The sequence below is a fragment of the Gracilinanus agilis genome, chromosome 4 (genome assembly GCF_016433145.1).
Source record: "Gracilinanus agilis isolate LMUSP501 chromosome 4, AgileGrace, whole genome shotgun sequence".
NCBI classification, from domain to species: domain Eukaryota; kingdom Metazoa; phylum Chordata; class Mammalia; order Didelphimorphia; family Didelphidae; genus Gracilinanus; species Gracilinanus agilis.
The window spans coordinates 105,354,890-105,378,558 of record NC_058133.1 but is presented as its reverse complement, the minus strand read 5'-3'; the positions used below and the strand labels follow the sequence as shown (position 1 = coordinate 105,378,558).

General features: G+C 45.2%; 1 protein-coding gene across 10 annotated transcripts in view; it reads right to left on the bottom strand.

Annotated features, from left to right (window-relative positions):
- Window positions 1–23,669, bottom strand: part of PPFIA4 (PTPRF interacting protein alpha 4) — a 47,872-nt gene that overhangs the window by 6,176 nt on the left and 18,027 nt on the right. For 7 of the 10 annotated variants that reach the window (XM_044676829.1, XM_044676830.1, XM_044676834.1 and 4 more), the window contains 15 exons: window positions 23,094–23,214; window positions 21,714–21,922; window positions 20,522–20,762; window positions 19,740–19,775; window positions 18,991–19,124; window positions 18,460–18,626; window positions 16,173–16,266; window positions 15,630–15,711; window positions 14,791–14,991; window positions 13,571–13,633; window positions 12,728–12,754; window positions 11,240–11,415; window positions 4,444–4,541; window positions 3,643–3,818; window positions 1,822–1,890 (listed from right to left, as the gene is read on the bottom strand). In XM_044676829.1, coding sequence (XP_044532764.1) covers window positions 1,822–1,890; window positions 3,643–3,818; window positions 4,444–4,541; window positions 11,240–11,415; window positions 12,728–12,754; window positions 13,571–13,633; window positions 14,791–14,991; window positions 15,630–15,711; window positions 16,173–16,266; window positions 18,460–18,626; window positions 18,991–19,124; window positions 19,740–19,775; window positions 20,522–20,762; window positions 21,714–21,922; window positions 23,094–23,214 — 1,894 coding nt within the window. The remainder of the gene's footprint in view (window positions 1–1,821; window positions 1,891–3,642; window positions 3,819–4,443; window positions 4,542–11,239; window positions 11,416–12,727; window positions 12,755–13,570; window positions 13,634–14,790; window positions 14,992–15,629; window positions 15,712–16,172; window positions 16,267–18,459; window positions 18,627–18,990; window positions 19,125–19,739; window positions 19,776–20,521; window positions 20,763–21,713; window positions 21,923–23,093; window positions 23,215–23,669) is intronic. The other 3 variants (XM_044676828.1, XM_044676836.1, XM_044676832.1) reach the window with 2 other exon arrangements.

The following is a 23,669-nucleotide window of genomic DNA, read 5'->3' as shown; positions in this document are numbered from 1 at the left end:
GGAAAGAGAGAGAGAGAGAGAGAGAGAGAGAGAGAGAGAGAGAGAGAGAGAGAGAGAGAGAGAGAGAGAGAGAGAGAGAGAGAGAGAGATGGCTAAATGGCGGGTAAAGGAATGGAGGTAGCTCATTAAGGGCAGGGCAGGTTTCACTTGGCCTTTATCTCCCCAAGGCCTAGCCCAGTAAGTACTTAAATGGTTGCTGATTGACTAATCTTTGAAGTATGGAGTTAAAAGTAGACAAGAACCATTGGCAGGTGATCTGACAGATATACCACAGAGAGGATAAAAAGAAGGTTCTGAAAAGGAGAGAAAATGGGAATCAGAGGGCAGGGTGATTTGATCACAGATGGAGAAGCTATAATGAGCAGGGGGGAAATAAAAAGGAATTAACTCAAAGGAGGCAAGCAAGCATGTTAGTCAAGGGACAAATAAAGAGAACTGACAGGTGATAGGAGTGGGATATGGGGAGGGGGAAGGATAGGGCAGACTCTATGTCAAGTAAATAGAGACGTTCAAGGGGATTTCTGTCAGTTTGTACACATTACTGTTGTGAGCATGGGGGGGTGATGTGCCTGGACTAAGTTCCAAGAGAAAGTCTGAAGAATCCAGATTGGAGGGATCTTGTTTTCCTTAAAGATCAAGAATACTGAGACAGGAGAGCATTGGCTTGGACTAGGGATAGAAACAAGATTGGAAACTAGAAAGTGAAATGAGATTATCAGTAAATTAAGCTGTGTCAAATTGAACTGAGTTACAGGATGAAGTAACCTTGACTACTGTAAGTGCCTCTTAATTTGTCTCCCTGCATCAAATTTCTTCCCTAAAATTTAGCAACCTAATATTTAGTCACCCCCATAGAGTTTGTACCCTGAAATTCCCACACATTATAGCAAAACAGTTTTTGGACTCAAAATAGTTGAGTATGTGCTATGCTGAAGATATCATAAAGAAAGGGAAGGTCTCAGAGAGAAATACAAAGGAAAACTATAATCTCAATGGCATTATCTTTGGAGGAGGAAACCCTGATCTTTTAGGGTGAAATGTTACCCTAGGCCTGCCCCATTACAATCTCTCTCAAAAGCCTACATGCCATACCCTGAGACCCAATACTGACTACAAGCAAAACAAGATATAAACAACTATATAAGGTTCAAGGGTTTATTATCTGGGCCTTGGTGCCTCTCTCACAGAACTCCAGAATCACAGAATTAGAGGAGACCTCAAGTAACCATCTGGTTCAATTCATAACTAAACAAGAATCCCCACTACAGTATATCCATCACACAATCATGGAGCCTTTGCTTAGGAGAGCTTCACTGTGGGAGAGGTTGCTTCTCCAAGAAGGTTGCCTACTCCATTTTGGGACAGCTCCGGTTGGAAGGACTTCTTTCCCAGCATCCAAACTAAGTTTGTCTCTTGGAAGCTTTTACCCATAATTCCTAGACCTGCCCTCAGGGCCCAGACAAAGCAAGCCTCATTTCTTTCTTTTTTTTTTTTTTAATTTTTTTTTAAACCCTTACCTTCCATCTTGGAGTCAATACTGTGTATTGGCTCCAAGGCAGAAGAGTGGTAAGGGTGGGCAATGGGGGTCAGGTGACTTGCCCAGGGTCACACAGCTGGGAAGTATCTGAGGCCAGATTTGAACCCAGGACCTCCCTTCTCTAGGTCTGGCTCTCAATCCACTGAGCTACCCAGCTGCCCCAAGCCTCATTTCTTTTAAGCCACCTCATTGCACAACATCAGGATCAGAAGAGCTTGTGAAGGTTAAATCACAATGATGTCCAAAACCCCCAAAATGAATTCCAATTAAGGCTAAGTACTCACATCATCCAGCTTCCGATCTGTGCCCAAGGCCAGCAGGTTATTAAACTCCCTTTCCATCACTTGTCGAGCCTGGGAATAACAGAAGTGGAGGAGGAGGAAAAACAGGAGCTAGAGCCAGTGAGCCCAATTCAAGCTGATCTCAGACTCCTTCAGACACCCACAAGAGAAGCACATATTAGATGAGAAGGCCCAAGCCTTAATCCCCTCATCTATAAAAGGAAGATATCATAGTCACACCACCAACATCATAGAGTTGTTGGGATGAAAATACTTTGTAAAACTTTTAGGGTTAAATAAATGTGAAAAGTTATAATTGTTGCATAAAGTGCCTTCCTGAGAAGGGTCACCTGCCATTTTGGAGACTGACTTCACTGGAGATCCTGAGAACTACAGACTTTGGATTGTTCACTCATGGTGTAGGCTGGCAGAATTTATAATAAAAGGTAGGGTCACTGAACACATCTGGGGAAAGGCAACATGATTTATATAGGCAAAAAAACCAAAAGCATCCTTAAGCTTCTTTAAGATGATAAGTATATGGGCAATGGGCAACCAGGGGATATAATCCTGATTATAAATTATAGGATTCTGAGCCAATTGTTAGGAAAGAGGGCTGTTATGAGGGGAGTTGTCAATCATTAGAAGCTGTTTCCAGAAGACTCTGGTCTAGTGTGCTTCTATGACCAAAATGGCCACTACATTTCTGGGTAACATCAACAAATATCACTTTATCCTTGTACGAAGCCAAAACAAGTTCACTGTTGAGATGCTGTGAATAGTTCTGGTTGCTATATCCTCAAGAAGATACAAACAACACATTTGGGAAAAGTCCAAAGCAGGGTGACTAAAACCATCAGAGGGATAGAGATTCTTTGTCCCAAAATGACAGACAAGAGCTGGGAGGAAATATGATCAGAGTTTATAAAATGATGAAGGGCAGGGGCTAGGCTAAAAATGGGCTTGCTCACCAGACCCCAACTATTCATAATACAGGCTTTTCTCCTCCACCCACCTTACTTCTTAAAATAGATTAAATGTGACAAATAAAAGCAAGTGCTACTTCCCACACAGAATTCACTGCCGTATTTTCTTGGGAAAGTCTCTTAACCTCTCAAGGCCTTTGTCTCCTCATTTGTAAAATGAGATTGCTATACTAGATAATCTCTAAGATCCCTTTCAACTCTAAAAACAAAATAGCAAAAGGAAAAATGATCCTTCAAAAGTTATGCAGACTCCAAACATAAATAGATTCAAGGAAGACTCAGATAAATTCTTGGGTGATGAGTTTCTAATGAGTTATTAAAGAGAAATCAGGAAGACATCCCTAACTTTTGCAGGCCTGTCATGCCCTTCTAAAACCAATCCCTTGGCACCTCTGTCAGAAACAGAATATCAGGCTAGAGGAAGGTGAAATTCTAATGGGTTTATGTCTTTGTCCTCTCCCACTGTAACAGTGGTTCTACCCAGTTTTCTGAGAAAAGAGCCAAGAGTAGTCAGAGGATAAAAAAGTATGTAACAGCATCCCTAAGGCCATTGGCCAGCTCAATTCTAGAATTAAAAGAAAAAGGCTAGGACCAATCAGAGGTGCAATGTGATTGCAAGAATGGCTTTGCCAGGGATGAGTTGGTCTGAGGCTCCGTTAAAGAGGTTCTTTTAATGGGGATCAAAATGTGCTTTGAATCATCACATTCCTCTCTAGGGCAAATCAAGAGCTCACTAGGCTCTGGAAAAGCAAATGTAATTCTATTTCCCTTAAGGAAACAAGGTCTTGAATGTTTACTTGACTTGACAGAATGTGGAAGATGAGGGAGATTATCCCACCTGGGTGTTCTGTGTGGGAATCTGTAAGACCAGGGCCAAAGTGTTGTGGTCAAAGTTCTCATCCAGAGCGAGGAGGGCCCCATGTACACCACTCTCGTGAAGGTTGCTGGCATAGTCCCGCAGTCCAATAGATTGGATCCAGTGTATCACCTGGTCATTGGTCCAGACCAGCACATCTGGTGGGGGAAGGATAAAGGGAGAGAGAAGTAGTGCTGCCATCAACCTGGGCCCCTCAAAGAAGCAAGACAACATAGTAAAGAAAGAAGGCTGAACATGGACTTGGAGGTCCTGGGTTTGAGTCCTGGCTCTTACTGAGCTTAGGCAAGTCAGATCCCTTTGCTGGACTTTGCTTTTCTCAACAGTAAAATGTGGCTCTGAGTTCTCTTCTAGCTCTGAATCTATGAGCCTAGAAAAGGGGTCCGAGAAAAGGTCATGCAAAGTAAGCCTTTGCAGCAGGTGGGCCTCGCTTCCTCTGTCCCCACCCTTTTCCTACAGCTGCCTTCTAAATTCATTGACTTCTAGGCTTTCAGGTTGGGATCTCCCCATGGTCAGGGATGAGTCTCTCCCATCAGATCAGAAGTTCCCCAAGAGCCGAAACCCTATCTCCTCCCTCTGGATCTTGTCTCTGCTTCCCTAGGGGCAGTTATGCTGAGGGCAAAATTTCCCTTACCTACCTAGACCCCAGGGCTGGTTGACTGTCAGTAATGGGCCAGGCGTCCATGCCATACCCTTCCCAGGGCCCTGGTCACTCCCCCCACCCCATCCCAGCTGCAGGAGGTCCTGTGGTGGGACTCGGCTCACCCTTGATCTCATGCTGGCTCTCCTCTCTTCTCTTCTCCAATTCCTTTCGGTCATAATTAAGTCTCTTTAAGCACATGATGCCATACTGCAGGCTGCTCCTGTTGGGTACAAAGCATGCTGCTGAGCCCAGGATGGTGGTGGGAAGGGAAAGGAGGCATGAGACTTCCCCTATCAGACTAGAACTCTAGCTAGAATAGGACTAGGGGTAGCTGGAATTTTGCACTAAGAGAGGAAATTTAGATAGTGTTAACACCTTCCCTTACTAGCTCCACCAAAGGTTTCCTCTTCCTCTCCTGCCTCTGGACTCAGTCCATGGCAGCCACAGAACTACTTTCAGCAGGACCAAAACCTGTGCCAAGGTGCCTTTCCTCCCCATAACCCAAACCCCACCATTCTCCCCATCTTCTGGCCATTTGCCTTCTTGACTGCCTTGGAACAAATACTTAGTATTGATTCCAAGATGGAAGGTAAGGGTTTAAAAAAAAAAAAACCTCACTTCCTTGACTGTTATCCTCTTAAGCTACCTTCTCCCTTACTTTGTCTCTGACTGCTGACACACTTCTAAAACAAGTGGACTACACTCTCCTATCTCTACTTCCTCAGTACCCAAAATGTGGCACTTCCCTGCCAAAATTTCACTACTAAAATTTTTCTCTTTAAAGTAACTGTTGAATTCCTGGATTTGTATCCAAAGAGATCAGATATCAGGTGAAAGGATCTACTTAAACAGAAATATTTTAAGCAGCTCTTTCTGTAGTGGCAAAAAAATTGGGGATGTCCATCAACTTGGGAACAGCTGAACCAGTTGTGGTATATGGTTGTTGTGGAATACTATTGTTCCATAAGAAATGATGAACAAGATGAGTTCAGAAAAACATGGAAAGACTTATAAGAACTGATCCAAAATAAAACAAAAAGAACCAAGAGAATAGTGTATACAGTAACAGAAATATTGTATGATCAACTGTAAAGAACTAAAATTTTAACAGCAATGCAAGGAACTAAGATAACCCCAAGGGATTCTTAAGCCTGTATGACTGAGAGTGGAGAGGATAAACAGAAATTAGGAAATCTGGGCAGAAGGGCAGGCTTTTTTGGTGGGAAAGATTATGAGTTCTGATTTGAAAATGTTGAGTCTGAAGGTGTTGCTGAGATACTTAGTGGAGATATATAACAGGGAATTACATATATGAGCCTGGAGCTCAGAAGTCATAGGAGCTGTAGTTTTGGAGGCTATCTTACTGCAGGTAACCATGGAAGCTATATGAGTGAATGAGATTATAAAGGAATGTGTATGGGTAACAGGGAACCAGCAAGCATTTATAAGGGTTAATATATGCTAGATTGTGCTAAAAGCTGAGGAGATCAAGAGAAGTAAAGCCAGTCCTTTAATTCAAGAGATTCACTACCTAATGTGAGAGACAACATGAAATTAACTGTGCATACAAGATATATACAGTACAAGTGGAAGGGAAGGCACTGGTAGGGTTCTAACTTCTGTGTCCTGCAAAAGGTGAGTTTTGAGTTGAGTCTTAAAGAAAGGTATGAGTTAAAGGTGGGAAGAGAGAGAGTGCCAGGCCTGGGGGAAAGCCAATGTAAAAGGCCCAGTCAACTGGAGTGTGGTGTTTGAAGAACAACTAAGAAGCCAGTGTCACTGGAACCCAGAATATATGGAGGGAAGCTATAAGAAGCCTAGAAATGTAAGAAGGACCCACACTATAATGACCTCTAAATACTAAACAGAGGATTTTATTTTTGATCTTTGAGGTAATGTAAGGAACCACTGGGGCTCACTGAGCAGAATGGGTTGTGGCATTAGGAAAGTCATTTTTGGCAACTGAATGAAGGATGGATTGGAGTGAGAGAAACTTGAGGCAGAGAGAAAAAACAAAAGGCTACTGTAGGCATGAAGTAATGTGTCTAGACCAGGGTGGTATCTGTGTCAGTAGAGAGGAGATACATACATACACACACATATGTATGTATGTATGTATACCTCGAACAGAATAGGCCAAATAGCAAAAGAGGCACCAAAATCCACTAAATAGAAGAACTTCTTTAAAAGCAGGATTAGCCAAATGGTAAAAAATGTACAAACACTCACTGCAGAAAATAAATAATTCCTTAAAAATTAGAATTGGACAAATGGACATTAAACAAAATCAAAAGGATGAAAAAATGGAAGAAAATGAGAAATATCTCACTGGAAAAACAAAACTGACCTAGAAAAAAGATCCAGGAGAGATAATTTAAGAATTATAGAACTACCTGAAAGACATAATCAAAAAAATAGCCTAGACATCATCTTTTGAGAAATTAAGGAAAACTACCCTAATATCCTAGAACTAGAGGGGAAAATAGACATGGAAAGAATCCACCAATAACTTTGTAAAGGAGATCCCAAAATGAAAACTCTTGGGAGTATTATAACCAAATTCCAAAGCTCCTAGGCCAAGGAGAAAATATTGCAAGAAGCCAAAAATAAACAATTCAGATATTGTGGAGCCACAGTCAGAACAACACAAGATTTAGCAGCCTCTACATTAAAGGATTGGAAGGCTTAAAATATGATATTTCTGGAGGACAAAAGAGCAAGGATTACAACTAAGAATCACCCACCCAGGAAAACTGAGTATAATCTCTTCAGGGGGAAAAAATGGGTATTCAGTGAAATACAGGACTTTCAATCATTCCTGATGAAAAGACCCAAGCTGAATAGAAAAATCTGACTTTCAAATACAAGACTCAAGAGAAGCATAAAAAATGGTGAACAAAGAGAAAATATGTGATTTGTTATGGTTAAACTGTTTATATTCCTACCTGGGTAGATGATAACTCCCAAGAACTTTATCGTTATTAAGGCAATTAGGAGGAATATACATAGACAGAGGACAAGAGTTTGAATTGACTATGATAAGATGATATCCAATCCACTTATCCAACATGGCCAAAATAATCTTCCTAATGTATGGGTTTGAGCTCATCACATTACAATAAAAAAAAAACTTTCAGGTTCACTACTGCCTACGGAATTAAAGCACAAAATTCCTTAGGTTGACACTGAATTCCCTCTATAATGTGTCTCCAACCCACCTTTCCAGCCACATTTCATGTTCATCTCTTGCATATGCCACTGTAGCTAGACTGTTCCTGGATCTGATCCTGTCCTCTCTTTACTCCAATGCACCACATGTGCACATACACACAAACATCTGTATCTGATCAAATCCTCCTCCTTGTTCAGATGCCAGCTCAGATGCCACCTCCTCCAGAACTCCAGAATTCTTCCTCTCCTAGAACCTCTTATGTCATTCGACTTTTTCCTCATACTCAGCCCTGATGTAACTTGCCTTACCTTTCTATATCTGTATCACCCCATCTACTGAATTACATATGCATTGGGGCTAAGGATTCTGCAGTTTTTAATCTTTGTATCCCCAGGACCTACTAATAACAATAGCTGGCATTCAGAGCTATAAAACATTGCTCCTAAGGCAGCTAGGTGCTATAGTGGGCAGAGTGCTGGACCTGGAGTCAGGAAGACCCAGGTTCAAATCCAGCCAAATATACTTTCTTGCTATGTGAACATGGATAAGTCACTAAAATTCAGATTGCCTTCACTTCCTCTTCTGCAAAATGAGGATAATAATAGCAACTATCTCCCAGAGTTTTTGTGAAAATCAATTGAGATAATATTTATAAAGCACTTCCTAAATTCTTAGTGTTATGTAAATGCTGTCTATATCATTGTACTTATTCTTGTTAAAGTTTGCACCATCTCATTTAATTCTCTCACCAATATCTTTAGATATGATAGCTATTACTGTCCAGTTTTACAGGTGAAGTCATTTAAGCTTGCCCAGAGTCACCCAGCTATCAAATATCTGAGGTGGGTTTTGAACCCAGAGCTTCCTGACTCCAAGTCCAGCACTATATCCACCAGACCAAGCTACCTCTCAAAAGCACATAGTAAGCACTTAATAAATGAGTATAATTTTGGGGGAGGGGGACAAAAGAGAAAAAAATGGGTATTATAAAAAGGAAAAAGGATTAATCTCATTATCACAGTATGATAGCAAGAACACTGACTCTGGACTTCATTCAAATCCTTATAGAAAAAAGACTATGGCCAGACAACCCAAGAGATGGACCAAGAAGGTAATCTGGACACCTGGGTTCCAGCCCTGATTCTGTAGCTCACTGTGTGCTCTGGAGCAAACCACTTAACTCATTTTCTGATTTCCTAAATGGGGATAAGCATCCCTGCTTGACTCATCTCAAAGAGGTGTTGTGATAAATGATATTTGGAAAGTCCAAAGCACTGTAGGAGTGTGAGTATTATTTGGTTATTACTCCAATTGTCTAGTCCAAGTATCTTTCCCCTGGGGAAGGAAGAGAGGACTCAAAAAGACCTTGTGGTTGGACTGAGAGGCTCCATCCCCCACTTCCAGTTGTGTGGGCAGAGGGTGAATGTGTTCAGTCAGCAGATCAGAAAAGGAGAGCTGTCCAGCTCCCCCTACCCTATCAGTTACTCAGCTGGGGAGTGAAGGGAACAGGTGCCCGAGGGCCTGGTAAGCTCCTTCTAGGAGACAAAGGATGCACTCTAGAGCCCTGATGGGTGGTGGAAGCCTTTGCTTCTGAGATAGCTTTCATCCTGGCACTGCAGGAGAAAAGGCAGCAGGGCCCAGTGGAGACAGCACTAGAATAGAATTGAACAAACCTCAGTTCTGGGACCAGGATGAGTGCCACCCACATGCTGGGTGATTCTGAATGAGTCACTTCACCTTTGGGCCTCCATTTCCTCACTTATAAAATAAGGGGGTCAGAATGGATGAGATCTAGCTTGATAAGATCTAGGACCTATGATATAGGAATCAAGAAAACCTTTTAAGACAAATCCACAAGGTAAAGAGAGAAATTAGTTTTAGAGAAGCTTCCCTATTCCCTCCATCCACTCAAGGCATGACAGAACCTGGTCCTGGGTTCAGATGAAAGCCCAAGAGTTCCCTGTATCAGAGAACCCTATACACAGAGACTGATACACCATGGCACAATCGAATATAATGGACTTCTCTACTAGCATCAATGCAATGGTCCAAGACATTTCTGAGGGACTTATGAGAAAGAACCTATCCACATCCAGAGAAAGAACTGTGGGAGCAGAAATGCAGAAGAAAAACAACTGCTTGATCACATGGGTCGATGGGGATATGATTGGGGATGTTGACTCTAAACGATCACCCTAGTGCAAATATCAATAATATGGAAATAGGTCTTGATCAATGAAACATGTAAAACCCAGTGGAATTGCTTGTTGGCTATGGGAGGAGGGGAGGGAAAGATCATGAATCATGTAACCATGGAAAAATATTCTAAATTAATTAATTAAATAAAAGTTTCATATTTTAAAAAAAGAGTTCCCTGTATCACACTGTTGCTTCAATGTACCATAAACTTATGAAAAAAATCTGGAAAAAAAGTGTTGGTGAGTTCGATAATATCCTCCTCCTGGGGAGGTGGGGGGTGTTAGCTGGGTAGCTCAGTGGATTGAGTCAGGCCTAAAGATGGGAGGTCCTAGGTTCAAATCCAACCTCATATACTTCCCAGATGTGTGGTCCTGGGCAAGTCACTTGACCCCCAATGCCCACCCTTACCACTCTTCCACCTAAGAGTCAATGCACAGAAGTTAAGGGTTTAAAAAATATATATCCTCCTCCCAGGGGGCTCCAGCTTAGAGAAAGGATGGGGGAGCCTCTTCTAGAGAACCATAATATAGTTATGGGTAAATAATAACATTTTTACTTTATGTGGGCTTGATTTAGGCAGTGAATCCAATTTTTGTATTCTCAATTCAAGAAAAGATCAGTCAAGAGGAAAGTAAAGAGACTTGGGGTGACTCAGTGGATTGAGAGCCAGGCCTACAGATGGGAGGTCCTGGGTTCAAATATGATCTCAGACACTTCCAAGTAATGTAATCCTGAGCAAGTCATTTAACATGCATTGCCTAGACCTTACCACTCTTCTGCCTTGGAACTAATACAAGGTGTTGATTTTAAAATAGAAGATAAAAGTTTTAAAAAAAGTAATGAGGCTCAAAGAATCAGCTAGAAAGAAGCAGGGGTAAGAATTGCTATAGGGAAGTGGCTTTTAATGTCAACATTTAAGGGTCAAAGGGAACAGGATGTCTCTCAGGATCACCACTAAATCCTCTGCTGACTCTTAATGCCCTTCACTAGCTGATCCTCCCTCCAATTCCAGTCTCCTTAGACTCTCCCCCTCCCAATTCTCTGTAATCCAGTGATGCTGGATGTCTTGCATGTACATAATTGTTTGCACATTGTCTCCTCCGTTAGAATGAGAGAGCTCTTTGAGGGCAGAGACTATATTTCTACCTTTCTTTCAATTCCCAGCACCTAGCTCAATGTCTGGCACACAGGAGGCATCTAATAAATGCTTATTGACTGACTAATTGAACTCAGAGGTCATTTAATTAGCTTCCCAGACAAAAGCTGGCTCCTCCCTACAATATCCTTGTCAAGCATTTATCCAGTCTCTTCCCCAGAATACCCCTAGTGATGAGGTGTGATCATGACCCTCACCTCAAAACTACAATGAGAGAAACCACAGCGAAACATAAAAGAAGGACTTCTTAAGAGTGAAGCTTTAGGGACATTCCATTGGAATAGGATGCTGAGAGAGAGAGTAACAGCTTGTTTCCTTGAGCAAAGTAGCCCATGACCAGATCCGGGGAGGCACCATCCCATCCAGAGACAAAGGGCTGGGTAAGACAGCTCACCGATGGAAGCTGTCCACCATCTTCAGATGGACTCGAAGGTCCTTCTTAGTGAGATGATCCAGCATGCGGGCATCCACCAAGCATTCCATGAAGTAGCTGCGGTACTGGGGGAGGCCCAGGCTGGGGAGCCACTCATTCCCAATCCACTCGTGATTCATGTCCCCATAGGCCAGGGTCTGCCGGAGCAAGAGGGGGAGGGATGGAGCAGTTTGCAGCAGTCACACTTGGTTAGAAGACAATCCACCCTCTACACAGGAAGGAGTAAAGAAGGTTCATAACTGACTTTCCTCTACGGTTTTTTATGGTTGGGGTGAGGGTGACAGGGTAGAAAGGATGATTTAAAATTAGATCTCTTTCCAATTGCCTAAGCTGATGTTCGTTTTGTCATTCATCTCTTTCCCTTCTCTTTGGCTCAGGCTGATAGATGGTCAATTGAATGTTCTAATAGAAAACCTAATATGGTCCTCAAAGAATTTCATTCACTTACTGTGAATCGTTGAGAGTTGATAATATATCAACAATGACAAGCAAAGTCAACTCTTCATTGCCTGAAGCCTGGCTGTTTAGTGTGTGAGTTACCACTCGGGCCTTTGCTCTCCAATTACAGACTATTTCTTGGTTGACTGATACTTTTAACAGGCAAAGGAAAGGAGAGGAAAATCTGATATCAGTCAGTCTGCATACTGTTTCTCCTCTCCAGGGAAGGAGACTCAATTCTAGAGCTGATTTGACTAAAGCTCAGGAGAAGAGCTAGGAGCAGCTAGCCCCGCCACATACACAGCCTTGCCAGGTATCCTGGTACTCCTAGAAGAACCAGTCCTCCGGGCCTCTGAATTATTTATCTAGGAGGCAAGACTCAAAGCCGTACAAGAGGCAGTCATCTGGAATGCAGCAAACAATGGGGAATTCTAAGAGATGGTTTTTGGCTTGGAGGTTTTTTTTTTAAACCCTTACCTTCCATCTTAGAATCAATCCTGTGTATTGATTCCAAAACAGAAGAGCAGTAAGGGCTAGCCAATGTGGGTTAAGTGACTTGCCCAGGGTCATGCAACTAGGAAGTGTCTGAGGCCACATTTGAACCCAGGTCATCCTGAGTGTAGACCTGACACTATCCAATGAGCTATTTTGCTGCCACATAAGGGATGATTTAATGTCACTCTTTATAAATACACATTTTTCAAGGGCAGAAAATTCTACTCCCCATGGCCTTTATTTTGTAGTAAGTTAATCATGTAGTATATAGTGAAGGCTCAATGTTCCTAATGAACAGAAAAAAGCCAGTGAATAATTTTTAAACCTTGCCTTGAGTGTATAAATGTCTAATTGTCTTGGCTCTTTTGGGGAATGAAACCAGAAATGGGAACTTAAATATGAGGGTAGGCAAGCAGAAAGGAGTAGCCCCTAACTAGAAAGAGTGGAGAGAGGAATTCCTGGGGTCTTCATATCCTGCATGTCAATCCTCTGAGGAAGTCATGCAGGGCATCTTACCTGAGCCCAGCTGCCCTCCTCACTGTCCTAGCAGGAGCAAGTGCAGCATGTCAGAAGAAAGAGACTGAGTCAATTAAGGCACAACCTCTGCCTGCATATACCCGCCCTGAAGGGGCAGCTGAACTGGGGGCAAAAGGAAAAGGATGAGACTTGGAGTTCTCAGATGAAAACGATAAGCAGGAAAGTGAGTGGGAGGTATGTGATGTATTTGTTTGGGAAAAGTGTAAGTGTAAGTGTGAGTGTGTATTAGCAAAGCCATAAATGAGTCAATCTCTCTCTCTCTCTCTCTATGTGTCTGTGTCTCTCTTACTCTGTCTCTCTTCGTTTCTCTGTCACACACACACACACACACACACACACACACACACACACACACACACACACACACTTGTGCTATGTTCTTGGGTTTCTCCTGAAAAGTGACAGTAAGAATATAATGAGGTTCCCTAGACTCTCTCTTAGCCATACCCTTGCTCATGGTCCATGATCCAATGGGAGGAGTTGTATCTATGGTTTAGGGGCCCCTTTGGCATCATAGTTCAGGAGAACCTGAGTTGAACCCTTTCCAGTTTTCTCCACTCCATGCCTAGCTTAGCACCAGTCTCACTTTTCCAGCACCAGCCCGGGACAGAGCTCATGAGCTCTCCCCAGAAGAGCACTGATGGAGAGGAGTCCTATCCCTTATCCCTTTCCTCTCCATTTCAAAGATAACTAAATAGAATGGTTGAAGGGTTCTCCCAGATTTAAGATTCACCAGTTTCACTGTCCTCTGAGCCCCTAGATTTCTTGACACCACCCCTCTGATTCTGACCCCTAAGCTGCAGAGTGGAAGAGTAAACTCACTGTTTTTGTGGACGTTGCTAGCGTCTCCATCTCCTCATGGGTGACCCAAACATTCCCCGAGGACTGAAAATAATGTGAGGAAAAAAGTTGGGAAGGCAAAGGGGACAATGATAAAACAATTAGGCCCCAGGAAGGAGTCTGGAGCAGAGAGAAACCAATGCCATCTCTCTGCACCATGTCTTTCCCTGCCAAGGAGCCTTCTGGAACCCACCAACCCAAACCACCAACTTCCTGGCCTCCCAGACATTGAACACTGAAGGAGGAAAACACTTGGATTTTTCTAAATGCTTATTCACTTATAGTCTTTTTCACAGCAAAGCCTCTGAAGAAAAAGAGAGGTCACTGTTTGGCCAATTCCATTTTCCCATCATTACCCTTGAGCTTCCCTTGAGGGAGACCATTGTATCTTTTGTATCTTCTCCAAAAGATTCCCAGATAATGGGTAAGAATCTTTACAGGTTTGTCTCCTCAAAAGGAAATGCAGCACAGAAGCCTCACTGAGGCTTGTACAAGGACCAAGGAGCATGGAAAAAACAAAGGCAAAAAGAGTCTTCCTAGAGATCAAACAAGCACTAAGCTGAACACTAGGAAAGTATTTTTATCCCCCCCTTTTTTTAAAGAGCAGGTTGGCCCCCAATCATTCCATTTTACTCCCTTTCCCCAAAAACATGAAGTCCCAAAGGGTAATCATCAAGTTTCCTAGTAAATGTCCCTAAAGACATGGTCTTTTCCTGAGACCAGGAAGATTCAATAAATTCTTTCCTCTGTTCCCTCGTTCTTCTTCAAACTCCCCTACCCTGGCCCATTCTAGACTGGTCTAAACCATGCTGTTTTCTAGGAAGAAAAGAAACTGGAGACTTCAGAAGATCACAAGATCTAGAAGAAACTTTATAGAGGTCGGTCATTTACTCCAAACTAGATGTCTGCTAGTCCAAATTTTTCATTTTTTACAAATGAGGAAACTGAGGCTCCAAGTTTTTGTGATTTGCCAAAGGTTGTGAGGGACACCAAGGGGACTAGCTCAATGTACTCAACTCAAGGAAGTTCTACCCAATGTACTCCCCATGGAAGCCAACATTAGGCAAGCAAAGTCCACAAGTGAGGAGAATTCCATCCAGCCTGGCAGGCTTTTCCTGGATTTAAAGCCAGTAGCAAAGAACAATAGCAATCCTGGAAGAAGCACTCTACAAGCTCCTGGGGTGGAAGGGACTTCTGCTCACCGTCCTAGAGGTGGGTGGGGCTGAAGGACTAGTCAGTGACACCATCTCCTGGATGGCCAGCCGAAGTTTGAGTCGGTGCAGGGCATTGCTGATGCCGATCTCCCGCTGGATCTCTGTGTCTGAGAGAGCCGACATGATGGCACCACTCTTGACATTGGCTCGACAGGCAGCCACATACCAGGCTGGCATTCCCACCCACAGCTGCCAACAGAAAAAAAGAGTGGGTTAGCTCCCCATCCCTTCATTTTCCTTCCTTTCCCAAAAACCATGAATCACTAAGAGGTAACCTTTAGGCTTCCTGTCTTCCTCTCCCAAAACCCACCCCCTTGGAACTGAGGCAACTTGGAGGTCAGAGAATTTGAGAGGAAGAAGTGTCCTTAGACTCCATTTAGTCCAAATATTCCCTCCCTTCTATTGGTCATGAGGAACAGGAGGCCCAGGGGGCTTATGTAATTTGGCCATGGTCATACACCTCGCTAGTGCTTGTAGGAAAGGCCATAGTAAGGGTTACAGCTGCTGATGAGAATGGAAGAGGTCCAGAACAATGGGCTCATGACCGTCAGGGAAACCTTCCTAGCCTTACCCCTAAATGGCTGGCAGAAGAAACTGAAAGTCATTAGCAATACCAATTTGGTGTTTCAAAATAACTCAGAGGAACAGAGAGCCTAACACTGCCAAGAATTGTGGCAACAAGCCGGGACTCCAGGGAATCAGCATTAGAGGTCCTAGGGACATCACGCCACCCCTAATCAGGGAGTCTTGGCCCCTTCTCTCCTTCCCCAATGGGAACATCCTTGCCAGCCATATCCCACGGTGTCTCACCATCTGCCCTGCCTCACCTCCAGCCATGAGACCACGGTGGGGCCATCCCAGTGGGCAAAAGGCATTCCCTTCCGGCGTGCATCCTCAAGAAGCTGGTGTCTGGCAGGAAGGGAGCAAAGTAAATTCAGAGGGGATCTAGCCTGGTGTTTTTTTGTGCTCACTACCCACTGACCCTGGAAGCTCCTGAAATAGGAACTAGGGTATCTATCCTAACTTCTCCCCGGCCCAACCCTGGAAACAACTACATTAGCCCCCTAAATATTAATTCTGCCCTATTCAGAATGAAAGAGGTCCTGTGCTCTTACCCAATTACTATATTACCAGCCCCAGAATTGACATGCTGATCATCTCAGAATAAAACAGAGCTTTATATTCTTGACTCTTCCTTCTAGAGCTCATCCAAAGTCCCTGCCTCTCTCCTCAAGCAGTCCCTTAAGTGTAATTCAGGGCTGGATGGAAAGACTAATCATTGGGCTCGACCCCAAAAGCCCTTAGGGGGTTGGCGCTTGAGAGTGGATGGCAGATGGAAAGGAAAGGCTGCCAGACCCCTCAGACCTTACTTCTTTCTCAAGCGCCGGTCCTTCTCAGCCTGGGTTCCCAGCTTGGCAGGCACCAGGGGCTCCTGCAGATTGACCTCTGACTCTGACAGAAGAACTAGAAGGGAAGTGATGGGGATATCAGTGTCCAGTCTCCCATGCAGACCTGCCCTTGACTTATCTTACCAAAATCCAAACCACATCAGGGAGCGAATCAAAGGCAGCCTCTAGTCAAGACAGAAATGAGAACCATTTGTCCAGAGCCTTGAGGATTCTCTCCCACCACTGGTTAGTACAGTGGCTTCCAGATTCCACCTCTACCCAGCTCCCCAACTCTGTTCTGTCCCCTTTCCACCTCAACACCCAGCCAGAGTGATATCACAACACTTCTGTTACCCCACAAGTCCCACCCTAGAAGCCCTAGGCAAAACGGGGGAAAAAAACAAGGGCAAGAAGGAGCCTAGCCCATGGCTGCAGATACAGGCTTGCTTGGGGGCTCCTTTTACCCAGATGATTACTATGCCTATACCCCAAAGCCATCTCTGGATTCCTGATATCTGGGGTGTCTTCTGAACCTATTGGGCAGAAGTTTTCCCAGCTGGCAATAGCCAGGAGAGCGCCTATTCTTAAATATATTAAGCCACCATTTATTAAGTACCTACTGTTACATAGAGCCCTGAAGGTGTTTAATTTAGGGGAGGAAAGAAGACCCTGTCATTCCTATAAGACAGAGAAATGTGAATGAATAAAATCCAACACCAGGTCCTGATGCTGAGAGATGTAAGCTATTAAGGGTGCTTACAAACACTTCCCTTTATTGATGGGAAGCCTCCTCACTTTCTTTCAGGAGTGCTCACTTGCATAAGACAAAGATCCATTCATTCTCTTCTCATTCATTGAATAACATGTTTTCTCCATTTCTGAATTGGTCCCAGAGCCCTGTGGCCAATCCACTGAAAGGAGCAACATCTTATAAAGAATGATCTCCATTATCCCCACTCATAGATGAAGGGCAATGAAATGGAAAATTCAAAATGGTAAACTATGCAATAATTTTGCATTCCATTTGCCTTGGGAATATAGTATTATTATAGGTGTGGGTAGCATTATGAAATTTTATATCTATATATAAAACAGCAGCTCCACTGGGGAGATAGAACTCTAGGGTAAAGCTGAAAAGCTATTCTGGTTCTGGGAACCCTTCCCCTTGATCCACAACTTCTTGCTTCCTCCTTGCACGCTGAGAGATGGATAACTCTACATCTGAGATTCTTACAAAGCACTAGCCTGGGGGCAGCAAAGTAGCACAGTGGACAGAGCACTAGGCCTGGAATTGGAAAGACCTGGTATTTCTATATATATATCTTCAGATACTCCCTATCTGTGTGGCCCTGGGCAAGTCACTTAAAGCAGTGATGGGCAAACTTTTTAAAGAGGGGGCCAAAGGAAAGGAAATGCTCATCTGTCAGTCTGTTTCTAAGGCAACTCTTTCAAAGTTTCATTGTATTGTATCCTACTCATTGTATTAGTCAGATTAGGAATCATGTCTCTTGGCCAGACAGAACATTTCAGGGGGCCCCATCTGGCCTGTGGGCTATCATAGTTTGCCCATTACTGACTTAAACCTAATTGCCTAGTCCTTAGCACTCTTCTTAGAACTGACATGATTCTAAGACAGAAGGTAAGAGTTTTTTGGTTTTTTTTAAGCACTAGCATGAGCAAAGTTCCACTCCACCTCTATTCTTTTCTATCTCTCATCTAGCTTTCTTTCTGCCTCACACTTTTCCAGTGGTAGAGGATGGCAATTAAGTATTTTGATATTAAAAATTCTTCCCTTCCAGTTCCTTCCTACTGGGTTGCAGGCTGAGCTCAGGAGTAAAAATAAATAGAGCTAGTAATAATGCCACAGATGATCACTAGACACACCGTAAGCACTTAATAAATCCTCACTGAATTGAATGCCAAAAAGGCATTAAGCATCAGACAGTACCATCAACTTGAGGCCAAGATATAATTGGAATAAGCCACAGTCAAGAACTAACTAACTATCCCGACACACTCACACACACACTCTCTCTTTCTCTCTCGCCTTCTCTCTCTCTTTCTCTCTCTCATACTCTTTCTCTCTCTCTCCCTCTCTCACACTCTCTCTCCATTTCTCTCTCTCTCTCTCTCTCTCTCTCTCTCTCTCTCTCTCTCTCTCTCTCTCATGCTTTTCTAGATCTCTCCAGGAGTCTCAAGCAATTCTTCTTGTTCCCAGTCTCCCATGCATTCTCCCCATTCCCAAACTCTGCTAAGGCAGAGCAGAGACCATGGCCTGTGGCTCCTTCTCGGCTCAGTTGGATCAGCCTTCCCTTCTCTTTCTTCCCAAAGAGTCGACCAATGGATGACTTGATTCCCTTGCGCTTGGTGCCCTTGTGCAGGGAGTCCTGGCTGCTGTTGCTGCTGCTGGGGTTACTGCCTTGGTCATCCAAGGAACTAGAGGACAGAAGCCAAGAGGGTGAGAGGAGCAGAGGAAACTGAGAACTATCTTTTTAGGGTGAAAGCAATGTAACAAGTGGCCGGGAGAGGTTTGGGGCCATCTCCTTCTTTGGAGATGCTTCGAGGAGAGGCTCAGAGTTCTATGTGCCTGGGATAGGTGGGACACCCTCCTGTCTATGGGCAGGGATATGGGTGAGATCCTCTACTAGAGTTTAATCTCTATGAGGACAGGACTATGTTTCAGACTTCTTTGTATACTCCATAGACTGTATGTCAAAGGGGCACAATACAGATTTGTTGAGAGAATGATTTGGTGGTAGGAAGAAGGCAAAGGAACAGAGGTGAGCCCTGCTCCACCTACCTTTTACCTTCATCCTGGCTCAGGGCCGGATGACCAAGCTTCTCTAACCGCAAAGTCCTGGGTGAGGAAGGAGGAGAAGTCTCACATTTTATGGTGGTTTTATCTTCTCGGTTCTCTTCCCGAGCCACTGGTGACTAAACAGACAGTGAAGCCATGAGGGAAGCAGGGCAGAGATGCCGTTGCCTGCCAACCAGTCAGCCTCTATCCACTGACCCAAATGGCCAGCGCCTCCAAGAAGGCAGAGCCTGGAGGGTTCACTGAATGGGAAGGAGAGGCCTCCCCTGGGTCTTAGGGAACTGGACAATCATGAGGTCAGGAAAGGTCAAGGAAAGGTAGTATCCATTTCTTTTCTTTCTTTCTTTCTTTCTTTCTTTCTTTCTTTCTTTCTTTCTTTCTTTCTTTCTTTCTTTCTTTCTTTCTTTCTTTTTTTTTAGCCCTTACCTTCTGTCTTAGAATGGATACTAAGTATGGTTTGCAAGGCAGAAGAGCAATAAGGGCTAGACGGTGAGGGTTAAGTGACTTGCCCAGGGTCACCCAGCTAGGAACTGTCCACCTAGCTGCCCCAGACACATTTCTTGATAGCCACCTGGGAACAGGTAGCTTAATGATATTAGGACAGATTCAGGGCAGACTTTCACAGTCTCCACTGTCTGCCCAGACTCTGTTCCCTCTGTCCAGGGCTGGGGAATGAGGGGAAGCAAGGCATCCCAGGTGACCCCTTGGTACCCCGGTTACTCATTAGCACTCACCAGTAGCTTCCTCCTATGCTTCCTCAAGTCACTCGGCTGCAAGAGAAAGAGAAGAAAAGTGGAACATACAAACTCCTCTCCAGCTACTCTAAAAGCCGGCAGCCAGGCCCATGCATGAGAGAGGACAACAGGGTGAGGCAGCATGATTTAGTGGGAAGAGACTGGAGAGGGCATCAGAGGAGATGAACGTGAAGCCCAGCTCTGCCAGCTTACAACGTGCATGACCTTAAGGGACAAGTCATTTAGCCTCTCGATAGCTCCCTTTGGAAAAAGAGAGGTGGGGCTGGATGATCTTCGAGGGTCTTTACAAAATGTTATCATCCTCTAATTCCTGCAGGTCAGTTGCCCACAGGATCTTGGGGTATCCAGAAAGAGTACTTAAAAGGTATTGCCAAGAGACTTAGAGCTTTGGGGGTGAGAGAGAATTTGATCCTGACTTTCTCAGTAGACAGAAATCTCTCTTGAATGACAAGAGGGGGCTATCCCCTAGGCCCGGATGGAGTAACCATCTTTGGGATAACTTACATCTCCATGGAAAGCAGCTAATTCTCTCTCTCCCCCAGAGATATGTCTCACAGTCCCCAAGAAACTCAAGTCAGTAGCCTGACCTTAAGGACTGGCATCGTGGGCAGAAAGCATCCTACTCCCAGAAAATATGAGAAATAAGACTCTCCCAGCCAAAGGCAACCTCAGCCCCAAGATGTTAATCAATTCCAAAAGCAGAGACTCGTGACATCCTGGGTTCCTAGGAAGATTCAGGAGACCCAGGAGGCAGGTCTCACCAAGGTCATGACACCCATCCGGTCCAGGTCCTGGGCTGCACTGCGGGAGGTGAGTTTGGGTGTAGAGCGGCCACTGAGGGGTGGAGAAGCACTGGCCAGAGACAGGGCGGTCAGCGAGGTGGGGATTGAGCTGCGTTTGCGCAGTTGGGTGAGGTTCAGCGCTTCCATGCTGCCGCTGGTTACCCGTGTCTCGATCTCTTCCGCTCGTAGCTCTGTCGATTCCTTCTCCTCCTGGATCATCCTGGTGGGTAAGAAAAGACTTGGCCATTAGGCTCTCTGACCCAAAGGGACAAAGTCTCTATACCAGGGAAACTTGGGCATTTGCTATGCCAAATCCCTTCACGTCCAAATCACATCATACAAAGTCACTCAACTCTCTCCACCCTCCCAAGCTACACTTGGTGTCTCCTGGCAGGGGTGGAATTTCCCCAAATTGCTAGTCAGAAGTCTTCCCACCTTCCCCCTAGCTCCAGGACTGTCCTCATCTACACCCCAAGCTTCACAACAACAGCCTCCAGAAAGGTACACAGCAAAGGCTGGAAGGTGGATTGGGCCAGGGGTCTGAGGTCTCACCCAAACTGACTCTGTGGCCTTGGATACACTGTTTCATGACCCTCTGCCTCAGTTTCCTCATCTGGATTATACTACATGGCCTATGAGATCCATTCCACTTCAGATCCATGATCTTACATTCTGAGGCACTACCAGCTACCAGCCCCCCCGCCTCCTGCCCCGGGATCATGACAACACTCCTGGTTCCTGGTTTCTCATCAGTGTCTCCTTTGAAATTCCATGGAGAGCAGAGGAGTTTGGGAGCCAGCCAAGAAAGGCAAGCAGCATCCTTCTCCCACGGGCCCTACAACTCTTTCCTCTTCCTAATTTCCCTACTTTGAAAACCAATCCAGTCAGATAGACCATTATTTTCCCCTTCGGACCCCACTGCGGTTCTAAGAACCCAAATGAAGGCATCCGGAACTCTCCACTGAGATGAACAGCCTTGGTGATACCCTGTGTTACAAAATGGAATTCCTGAGCTGACTCCAGGTTTGTCTCCCCAGCTTATATACAATTATATACTATATTTGCAAAGTATCATATAATTTACATTATTCCCTGTACTCAGATTCAAAAATCTCCCTCCAACCTCTATCACTGTTCCCTTGCCCCCAATCAGGCTGGCCTTGCCTCAAACCTGATCTCTTCATTGATGGCGTCCAGCTGTTCTTGAAGCATCATGGCCAAGGTCTGAGCATCTGAGTGACCACTGGGAGAGATGACACCCACAGAGCCCACCAGCCCCTCTGGCTCATCCTCATCCACGTCTGAGATCTCAGGGTCACTATCAAAGGCGGGGGCGGCCGTGGAAGCCAGCACCCCGGAGAGTGGCGATGGCTCCCAGTCCTTAACATGGTTTGGGGAGTAGGAAAAGGAAAGAGTGGCAATTAAACACCCAGCTGAGGTAGCAGAACCCCCTTCAGGTCCTCACCCCTTCTCCTCATCCTCTACCCATCCCACCACCACCACACACACACACCACTATCCTTTGCTACACAGGAGAGGAGTGAGCCATCTTCATTCATCCAAAGCTGTTATACATCACAGAATCCAGAGATGGACCTTGAAAAGCTTTTGGTCTCCCTCCCCGACATCCCCCAGTAGAATTGTGTTTAGATCCTTAAAACAAAGGAGAAATTAAAAGAAGGCACAGCAGTGCCTCCGGTTGAGTGGCAGGCTTCTCTCAGTATCTGTACTCTGCCATTTCGGGCTGGGATTCACCCACTCCCTTTGGTAATTCTTTCCTAGATACCCAAACTGGAGTGGAGATAGATGGGGGGGAAAGGAAGAGAACGAGGAGGGAAGGTAAAGGAGGCAAGAGACAGAGAGTTACTGTCACACCCAAAGACACTAGAGCCCGGGGAGCATGATCTCCTGTTCAACTACAACCTGGGGACCCTCCCCAGGCCTTAGAGCCTTTACTCAGTCTGAGCACCATGAAGGAGAGAGAGGAGAGGAAAAAGAGGACTCCTTGGGTGAAGCCTTGGGTGAAGTTCCTATATGGAACTATAAGGCAGCACATTGTAGGGAATCATCTTTCTAGGCAAAGAGGAAGCCCATTGGCTCTCAGTTACCTCCCAGGAAATTCCAGGTACAATTTCAAGGGCCTCAGTAGCTCCCTTTCCCCCTAATAAAAGGCAGCCTCATTTCTGATACCTCTACCAAACCCCTTCACACACACTCTCTGTCTCTCTGTCTCTCTCTCTCTCACACTCACATACACTCACACACCTCTGATGCCACAGGAACTGGTTGGCCACCTGCCAGGCCTATCCCCCTCTCCCCCTCCTCAGGGAGGAGGGAGGCTCAGGGGGTCCTGGGGGCCCCGCAGCTGTCACCACTGACAGACGGCCTTGAGCCCCCGAGGCTGCAGCTGTCAGTGGTCGAGGGGAGGGCTGAGGGGGTGAGGATTTGCACCACACGCCAGCCGCCGGCGTAACTGGAGCCAGGCACGCGGCAGGCTGGACCCCAAAGGTCCCAAGGGAGCCCTCCCCCGCTTCTCTCCTCCACTCCTTACCTTGGTGGGCTCCTCCCGAAGGGCAGAAAATCTGCGGTGAAGACTGGGGGTAGGGCCAGCAGGAGCGTGGGCTCCGGCACTCATAGAGAACCGAAGGTCCGCAGCACTGCCCATGTGGGACCTGAGGAAGAAGGGGAGAATATCTCTTGAGCACAGGAAACCCCAGATGTCATGCCTTCCGGACCAGACAGAACCAGAGAAGGTTTGGGTTGGACCTCCCCACTCCCAGTGGTCTACCTGGAGCTAGATTACCAGCTGGGCCTGTCAAGCCTGGAGACCACAAAAGAAGGGAAGGCTAAGGAAGCGTCTTTGGCCTGGAACTAATCTCTAATGTCTGCTAATTCCTCAGCTCCCCAAGGCCCTTCACCACTCTCAATGTGCTTAGGACCCCAAGGGGGATGCAGACTAGGAGGCTGCAGGACCCTGTATCAAACCACCCAGAGTGGTTATGGGGGTGGGAGCAGCAGAGATTCCAGTTTAGCTTTCCTCATAGTATTAACCCCTCCATGGGCCCAGAGGTTTGGGGCACAGACCAAAAGACCCCAAAAACAGCAGAAAGAAAAAAAATGGCAAAGC